Consider the following 9,707-nt stretch of genomic DNA (forward strand, 5'->3'; position numbering starts at 1 on the left):
GTTAGGGCGGCTAGGAGCTGGAACCAACTTCCAAGGGAAGTGGTGCTGGCCCCTACCCTGGGGGTCTTTAAGAAGAGGCTGGATGCCTACCTGGCTGGACTCATTTGAGTCCCGTTTCTTGTTTTGGGGTTTTGTTGTTCTCCCGCCCTGGTGGGGGGTCGGGCTAGAAGATCTACTAGGTCCCTTCCGACCCTTAATCTATGAAACTATGAAACTATATGTATCACTTTGTCCTGTGACCTCTATTTTTGCCCACTAACAATTAGGATAGTATTCAAGATCTGATATTAAATATCTGAAATAATTTGGTGAACATTTTGATGTTGCTCTTCATCATTACAAATTTCCTGGAATACATACCACAGCAAGTTAAGTGGGGAATGTGAATACTCTCTCAGAAATTAGGTTGCACCTGTTTTTATGCTACTCACATTTTTAAGCACATTTCCTAAAGTCACTCCTTCCTTAGGCCTTTTGCATACCTCAGCTTCACCTTCCCCATCTGAATCAAATACAACGTGTTTAGGTTTGCTTGCTGACTGGTTATCCTGTGTTAAAACAAGCATTGTTATAGTTAAACTTGTCAAATAATGGTTACATCATATTTTCAATAGCGATGACTTGAAAACAATCTCTCTTAATGTTTCTGCTTCAGTACCCCACAAATGTCTTATTTCATAAACCCAATCTGAAAAGAGCTTGGTAATGGGAAAAGATGACAGATGCTTTTCCCAAATACAGTACATAACAGAAAATCTTAAGAGAAAATATACTAGATATGTTTATTAAATATTTCTTCTTTCAGTATTGTTTACTAATCGGAGACAAGTTAAAGAGTACAATTACCAGGCTTGAGAATGCCCCTTGAATAAGTTTCTTCTGTAACTCTCTCTCTTTGTGTCTCTCTTGTAGAGCTGCCAGTCTCTTTTGATTATCCCGCAGTTGTTTCTCCTTTTTATCTGATTCACTCGGCATATTAACAGGATTGCAAAGTTCTTTTGTGTCTTGCAGACTTTTCATGTTTTCACACACTTGAGGCATAAAGGCTGAAACTTCTCTGTTTGTATCAGTCTTTGGATCCTCCGAAAGAGATTCTGAGCTATTCAAATCAAATTTAATGCACATCTCTGTGACCAACTCATTGCTATCCATATCATTGCTTTTCTCCTCACTTCCATCAGTCCTCATAATGGTACCATCTTCACTTTCTTCTCTCTTTACTATCTGATCTTCTTTCCATGAACTCAAGTAAGTATTATTGCCTACTGAAAGTGGATTGCAAATAGGCTTTTCACTTTTACCTGCTGCATATAGGGAACCCGACACACTCTCAGAATTGTTACAGATAATATTCTGCATCTTTTCCACACTTCTGCTTCCAGGTGGACATGATACGCAACTACTAGATTGTCTACAGCAGGACTCTTTCCCATAGGAACAGTAAGGTTTTGAGGCTTTTTCTGCATATCTTGCCCTGAAATTAAGACTTTCCTTGGTCAACTCCTTAAATGGCTCATTTTCACACAGGGATCCTATTCCTTTAAAGGGCTGATACTTCAAAACTGAAGTATTTTTCATTGGTTTCATTTCTTCAGGACTCTCCTCTCCTTCTAAAATGGCAGCAACAATATCTTCAGGATTAATATTATTTTTAACTGAAGGGGCAATTTCATACCTGATGTTGTCAATAATATCACTTTTACACTGACCAATACTCAATTTACTTTCTGTATTTTCTTCTGAAATCTCAGTACTTATAGTGGCCAAGTCTTTTAAGTCATCTAATGTAAGATCCAGGTGGTAACAGTTTTGCATCAAGTTTTCATAACAAGAATCAGATTCAGATTCATTTGCTTCAGACTCTGAATGCAAGTTCTCATTGCTACTGGACTTAGATTTGCTGTCAGTTATGGTGTCTTGCAGTGCGGTAGGTCTAGATTTTTCCATTTTTTCAGGTACCGTTCTTTTGATTTTCTTTCTGTTTCGCTTATCTGGTGACACAACAGAAGGATCATTTACAGACTCAACGTTTTCATTACTCAAGAGTGCATCCTTAATATAATCCTTTTCTACTTTCATCTGTTTACATTTTTTTAGAACTTTAGTCTTCACATTACCTTTATCTAAAGTTTTATTTACTGCAATAATTTCATCTGTATCTGCTGAATTATAATCATCATTTTCAGTAGTTTCTCTCACTCTATTACTCTGTTTAGTGACTTTCCTCATGACATCTGGATTGCTTGAAGACCAGTGAGTATTATATTTTAGCTCAAAATTATGCCCAACAACTTCCAAATAGTTATTTTCAGAAACAATATTGGTCTTCATTTTCTCCATTTGCTTTTCTCTCCTTATCAATGCTTCAATCTCTTCTTCTGAATCAAGATCATCATCAGAAATGCTAGGCATATTTCTGTGAAACACAACATCTGAGACCAAGCTCTTATGCAGGAAGAATTCTTTTCTTTTCGTGTCACTAAGAGTAGGAATCTGAAATAATTCAGTTGAACCTGAAAGTGATGTTTCACCCATCTTTACGTTTGCTTTCTTCAGTTGTAATTGGCAACCTGAATATTGAAGTGATGTTTTATTTAAGTCCTCATTACCCTCCTTCCTCAGTTTTTTGGAGGGCTTTTTAGTTCTATGATATTCTCCTTGTCGTTTCTTGGTCATGCTATCATCTTCCTCTTCCAAATACCAAGTAAGTTTGGATACAGGAACCATTTCAGTCAAGTCTTGCTCCAGTTTTCTAAGATTATGGCAATATTTTGAGGGGTCATATTTCATGATGTTATAGCCTAAGTTAAGGACAAAAAGTTATTTTTAGCAAGCAGGCTTTCTATCTTCAGCATAAACTAAAAAGAAGAGTGATTTTCAAAGCTACGCTCATTGAAAATATTTTAAAAGTTGCTCACAATCAGCACACCTAATGCATGTTTATTTCAAAACTAAGGTACATTTACTCAGTAAAGCATAGTATCACTCTCAGTAATAAAAACATTCTTAGACAAAAATCTCTTGTCCTCCAGTAAGGACAGAAAAGAAGAATGGCATTGTTTTTATGAGGCAGGGTAGAGATACACCTTACAGGCTAACTAAATCAGAGATGCATGAGCTTTCATTAGCAGAAGCTTACTCAGTCTTTACAAAAGCAATAGGAAAGGATATTTTTTTTTGCTGTTGACTCTTAAGGTGAAGAACAGGTAAAACTCTTCCAAATTTGCTAACCACCCAGTTCTGCAGGAAAGAAAAAAACCCAGTTATCACAGTGAAAAAATAATGGGAATTCAACACATCACAAGCACCATAGTTATCTGTAAAAAACTGAAGTGTAAAGCCTTTGGTGGTAGGAACTGTAAATAAAAGAACCTGTCACTAATTAGCCTGTTGTTTGGTTAAGTAACTTTTTTTTTTTTACACTGGATAACTTCATTCATTTCCTTTAGAAATAAATGGTAGCAACTTAAATAAATGTAAGATTCTCATATTTCTGTGTATAATCCCCCCAAAAATAGTGAGACTATGATAAACCTAAGTAATACTTTGCCTGTTCTAGTTGACTTTTAAATCATGAGAAGAGATATCTTACCATACCTTATGATCTGGTACTTCTGTTCCTGGCACTGCTTTCATGTGAAAATCTACAACTCCAGCTTTCTTCAGTGATTCCATTAGATTTGCTTTGCTATCTGCACGAGGCTGTTCTTTCTTCAGCTTTGCTGCTTCTCTTTCCTGTGCCAATCTGTATCAAAGTACATGGTTTAATCTCACTACGACACAGAAGGAAAACACAAAAGCTGGCTACTTCTGTAAAATCATAATTAGCAGTGGAGATCTCCATATTTTCATTTGCAGATCATGGGCAGCTTCTCAAAAACACTTAACAGGAACTGGAACCCCCATGTCCCTCACTCCCTGAAAGCACAAATAAAGGGGCAAAAATTCACCCAACTAATTTATTAAAAGAAAGACAAACTTATTGCACCTGCTGTACTACCACAGATAGCAGCCTCATTAATTTCAATAAAAGCTAAAATAGAAGAATGACAATGCAACAGATGACATAAAGCTAAAGATGCATGGGAGACAAGTGCAAAATGGGCAAAATTCAACAGTTACGTAAAAGTAGCTAAGCTATCTATTAAAATCTTATTAGATGACTATATGTGCATACAATGTGAAAGCAACATCCAGCCTTGAGTTCATTACTAATAAATATTCCTTAATTAGGATCACCTGAAAATAACCTGTTAAGCTCACTACTACAGTATTTTATGAATTTAAAGAAAATTATTCAGGCCACATTTAAAAGTCATGAATAGGGGTCCACTGAACTTGAGGCAGCTGCCAGCTGATCTCATGTGCAAATTGTGGGGCTGGCAGCCATTTTCGTGGGTAGAGTGTGGCTGGGCCCCCTCTCCTCCATGCCTGTGACTGGTTGTGATGGCCGTCCATCGTATGGCCCCACCCCTCACCACCAAGGTTGCAAGGGCTGCTATGCAGCCCCCACCCTTCATCGCCCATTGGTTGCAAGGGCTGTCTGTCATGCGGCCCTGCCCTTTGCTGCCAATTGGTGGTAAGGGACAGGGCCATATGATTGACAACACTTGCAGCCAATCGAGGCGGGGAGGCAACAGCTATCTTGCCATGCCAGTAGCCTCCCCACTTCCCCACCTGATGGGCTGCCCAGTCAGGCTGCAATAACCACAAGGACTGCTAGCTACCAAGAGGGAGCCAGCATTTTATATTCAGTAAGGTTCCCCCTCCTGCCCCTTCCCCAAAAGCCTACACTTTTTTGTGGTGCCTGCCCAAAATCGTGCTTTTGGTAGGTTCCTAGTTATAGCTTCTCAAAAGATATTAGTTAACTAGCACTTAATTCTATTAAAACAAAGTATGCCTTTGGATATTATCTATAGTCTACACTTGTATATTAACTTTACCTGTGCAAGAAGCTTTCTTTTGCCAGTTCAATTTGTAGTGTTCCACCTTTCCATTTTGTTTTATTTAAAATTGACATACCTGGGAAAATAAGAATTAGAAAAGAAGCAACTGTTAACTACTTGCATAAATATTTAAGGTATGCTTCAATAATGCCATTTTAGTGATCACCTTCAGCATTACTAGATTAATTCTATGCCTGCACTAATATTGCCAGTAAGAAACAAGAAAAAGATTTTCTATGTTCAAAACCTGTACTGACTTCCAATAAGTTAGTCAGAGATGAACCAACATTGAAAGATTTAGAAATCTTCAAGATTTAGAACTTCAAATCATGACCTTTAAAAAAAAAAAAAAAGCACAGGCACTACAACATACACAAGTGAGATCTGTTACTTCATATATTGTCTTCAGTTAAATCTGAAGTCCAAAAGAACTAAGAGAAACAAGTGCAGAATAAAAGGTACAGATGAGGGAGAAAAATATTTTTCCTCAACAACAGTATGATCACACTGTTTATTCATAAACTCAGTCTTACTACAGATTTACATTACAAAGGAGTCGCAGTTTTTCAACATGCCTAGGATGAAAATGTGCCAGAAGAGAGCCAGGGTTAGCACCCAATTTCTGTTCAGAAATTAAGGACAAAAGTAACTTGTGTACTTACATTTTTTAAGATCTGATTCTGAAATGCTGATGTTGATGTAAGCAAAACTTTTCATAGGGTTCCCTGCTCAATGATAATTAGAAACATTTTATTTTTGTATAAATTGCATTTTTAGTTTTAAATTGAAACATATATTCTATAGGGATGCTTTTGAAGAAAAAAGTAGTTTTGAAATTGCAGCTATATTTTCCATTACCAAATAAGGTAAAGAATAGTTGTACTTTATGGGATAAGTGAAATTATTACCCTGCTCATCCTTCCTGGTAAGAATTTCTACATCTGTAACTTCGCCAAACTTGCTGAATCTTTCCTGCAGTTCATCCTCAGAGACTGTATGGCCAAGTCCTCCAACATACAAACGCTTTAATAGTTTTTTCCCCTCCATATTAAGAACTCAGACCATTTCATCTATGATGCATCCTTTTTTAGTTTTCCTGGAAAAGAAGATTATAGTTCAGTATTAACAATTGTTATAGCTCAAGACGAAGCTATACCTGTGATCTCACTCCAAGGCTCTGTCTAAAGATGATAGTTAAGGCTGACCTTAAAGCCCATCCCTACCAGTCATCTATACTAAATATACCTATGCTTGATTCCGTGTGGCAATCCAGCCTGACTTTGGAAGCTCTGTTGAACTTCCAGGTATAAGAGTAACTTCTCTGCCAAAAACCTTAACCTCCCTGTTTCTGTAGTGAGAATTTAGAACTTACCCAGACAGCCCAACAGCAACAATTCCACAATTTCCTGCTGCTTTCTCCGCAAACTCCAGCACTCCACTTTCTTTCTCTGTTGTCTAGAGTAGTTCATAGATTAATTCCCATAAGGGCTCTGGTTTGCAAATAAGTAACATAATGTGGTATGTGTTACAAGGCACAAAAGATGGGGAGAAAGCTGCAACAATAGGAATATTCATTATAATCTCTTCCTTCTCCTCCTCCTCAGCTAGGCATTCACAAGAATGGGACCCAAGGCCAGGAACATATTTAAGAGTCTTAGACAGATCTACCAAAAGGTTAAGGACTGGCTGGCAGAAGTCCAGGAATGCCACGTGCATTGTGCTCTCATTGACAATGTGTCTACTACTGCTCCAGGAACCAAACTTTTGGTCTCTCATGACCATTTTTCTAGTTGTACTTCAGTTTTACACTTTGTTTTGATAATTCAGAACCAGATTTTATCATTATCAGTTAGCTGGTGCACGTGCCTCATTCTTGTTCTTCAGGGGTGCACCAATTAAGACTTTTGGGCCAATACCGATTATTAATGAACCATATTGGCAGATACCAATCCAATTGACAATATGCAGCCCAGCAGCTTGGAGAGCAGTGTCCAGATAGCAAGTCTGTTGGGGGAGAATGGGAGCAGACTGAGGTTCCCACAGTGAGGGAGGGAATGGGGCTGGTGCTGGGGCAGGTGCTGCCCAGCCAGGGTGGGGCAGAGCACAGGACTGAGCCATGAACTGCTCATCTGGGGAGCAGTGGAAGGCAGGGGGGGTGGTTTAATGCACCTCAGGGGAGGCATGGGGCTGTGCCCCCAGATATGTGTGTGAGGCGAGGGTGGGCTGCTGCTCCAGGCTGGGGCCAGGGGTGGTGCTGGGCTCTTCCTGGAAGGGGGGTTGAGCCAGGGCAGCACTTGGGGCAGGCGGTGGCTGTGGCACTGGGAGGAGAGCTACGGCAAATTTTGGGGAGGCTACAGCCCACTACGTAGCTCCCCCTTCCAGTGCTGCCGGCTGCCCCAAGTGGAGTCCTGGCCCAACTCCGCTGCCAGGAAGAGCCCAGCTACACCCCACCCCAGTCCTCAGCAGCAGCCCAGCCTCACCCTGTGCACAGACCCAAGGGGCACATACCCTCCATGCCTCCCCCAGTGTGCGCACAGTAGCAGCAGCTGCCCCCTGCTCTGCATGAGCCGCTTGTGGTTGTCCCTGGTTTGGTTAGGCAGTGCTTGCCCCTGCCCCACTCCCTCCTTCACTGTGGGGGCTCAATCTGCCCCCTGCCATGTCTTTTCCCCTTGGACACTGCTGTCCAAACTGCCAGGCTAGCTTGATACAGCAATGTCATGGGAGTAGTGTTATTAGGAGGGAATAAGGTCCTAACTGTTCCAGATATGAAGTGCCTGACCTCCTTTATTGGCAACATTATCAGCCACATCAGCCAAAAAAAGCCAATTACCAATAATGTCAATTTTCCTTTTATTGGTGCAGATATGATATGGACCAATGTATTGGTATACCTCTATTGTTTTTCCTCTGAACCTAACTTTTAATTTCTAGGCTTGTGTTTGGGCGGGTATTGGTTGCATCTGTATTGTTCTTTGAACATGATGTTCCCAAAAACTTGCAAAGAAGAATTTTTCCAATTATTTAGATGGTCTAATAAAAGATAATCAAATTTACCCAAAGAACCTTCTCTGCCTAAGCCTGTGTATAGCACTTGCTTTTGTTGATTTACTTGAATAGAACTATGTAGCCATTTATGCCATGAAGTTTTGTTTTGCAGCATCTGAAAACAGTAAGCAATCTACATCAGCTAATTATATAGTAACCCAGGATCCCAACTGGCCCTCAGAGAGCTTTACATTTGTACTGATATTTACCAAAATAATCAACCAATAATCAATAAGGTAGCAAGTTAATTAAGCACAAAATAGCTCATAAAGATTAGCTGCCCTCTTATCCCAGGAGTTGAAAGGGAAAAACAAAGTGCAGCGAGCATTAAATAAGCCCTCACGTGTCGCATTGGATGTTACACAATACAGAAAGTAGTACTTACAATCAATCACTCATTTATTTAAACTTCCATGCACGTGTACTGAATCCAGGTGCATGTGATAACCCTAATTTCCTTTTTCTCCCTTGAACTTGGGTCTGTGTTGCAGAAGCATGGGACTTTTTGTATGATCTGGATAAGAAATCATTGGTCTTCAGGGCACCCTCCATATGAAGATATTAGCCTCTAGTTTCAAAGTCATTGAGATCTGTACCCTTCACAGTCACATACACGGTATTTGGATTTAAGCTTTGGAAACAGCAGCACCAGATGGCCTTTTAAATGAATGCGTGTGGGTCTATGTTTGGGCAAGGCCCGTAAGCCAATGCAATTTCTCCCAAAATACTGTGTACCTTCACCCTTCGATACAGCAATGTCACGGGAGTAATGTTATCAGGAGGGAATAAGATCCTAACCTCTCCAGATATGAAATGCCTGACCTTCTTCAAATCCTGCTGTCCTACACCTCCCCAGGACTTTATAAATTGCTGTTGATAAAACTGCCTGTGTGGTCTACTCAGTGGTGCAGAACCAAGGAACAGTACACCTGAGGTTATCATGATCACTGTTCCTTCAGGGGCAAACTGTAGGTACGTGCGCCAAAGGCTGCAGTTATGATGTTTCAGTTTCCCAGAAATCGAGGCTGGAACAAACCTTTCAATCATCTAATCTGACCCCTTAGTATATTATACAGCATTAGATCCTGCAATAAACGCATCTCTTTATCACAGTACTAGGTGTGGGACCATGAGAGAACAGACTTCTGTGGCCATGGGGGGAAAAGGCAAATTATTTCTGTAACACGAGGGGCAGCATAAGCGTGGTAAGTAAGGGCTTCAGCTTCTACAGCACAAGAAAGCCCAGAAGGACAAGGACAGAATGATCCCCGGGCTTGTACCCAAGCCTGCAAAAGCCCAGCCCTGAAAGGGAGAAGGAGTCACAGCCCTTCCTCCCAGCCCGGGCCCAGACGAGACTCCGGCAGGGTCGCCACGCTACGGACGTCCCGCACTAGGAAGCGGCCAGGGAGAGCCTCCTTCAACGCCTCACTCCGATTCTCCGTGCCTTCCCCCCTCTCCATTTCAATCTCGCCTCAAAAAACAAGGCGCTAGGGCGCTGGCTCCTCTACCCACTGAGGAGCCGAGCTCAGCCTCCGGCTGCCGCGCAGCCCGGCCGGACGCCACTCCACTCAAGGGAGCCGCTCCATAAAGGGGCCAAGCCTACCCCGAGCGGCAGTGGCCCCGCTGGGACAGAGACGCGGGTCGGATCCGGCCCGGCCGTGGGACCAGGCACACACAGCACCAGCAAGGCAAAGCCTGCCCGGCAACCTAGACTCA

At 41.4% G+C, this 9,707-nt stretch overlaps 1 protein-coding gene across 2 annotated transcripts in view; it reads right to left on the reverse strand.

The window, feature by feature from the left end:
- The window catches only part of NOL8 (nucleolar protein 8), a 19,206-nt gene extending 12,776 nt beyond the window's left edge, over positions 1–6,430 (reverse strand). The window contains exons 1-8 of one of the 2 annotated variants that reach the window (XM_019505113.1): positions 6,319–6,430; positions 5,855–6,042; positions 5,609–5,671; positions 4,944–5,022; positions 3,598–3,745; positions 3,172–3,240; positions 847–2,793; positions 432–548 (exon numbers count right to left, since the gene is read on the reverse strand). In XM_019505113.1, coding sequence (XP_019360658.1) covers positions 432–548; positions 847–2,793; positions 3,172–3,240; positions 3,598–3,745; positions 4,944–5,022; positions 5,609–5,671; positions 5,855–5,993 — 2,562 coding nt within the window. In that variant the 5' untranslated portion in view covers positions 5,994–6,042; positions 6,319–6,430. Of the gene's footprint in view, positions 1–431; positions 549–846; positions 2,794–3,170; positions 3,241–3,597; positions 3,746–4,943; positions 5,023–5,608; positions 5,672–5,854; positions 6,043–6,318 lie in introns of those variants that run through there. The other variant, XM_019505114.1, reaches the window with a different exon arrangement.
- Between the last annotated feature and the right edge of the window lie 3,277 nt (positions 6,431–9,707).

Source organism: Gavialis gangeticus, unplaced genomic scaffold (genome assembly GCF_001723915.1).
Source record: "Gavialis gangeticus isolate Ggan-Ray unplaced genomic scaffold, GavGan_comp1, whole genome shotgun sequence".
NCBI classification, from domain to species: Eukaryota; Metazoa; Chordata; order Crocodylia; family Gavialidae; genus Gavialis; species Gavialis gangeticus.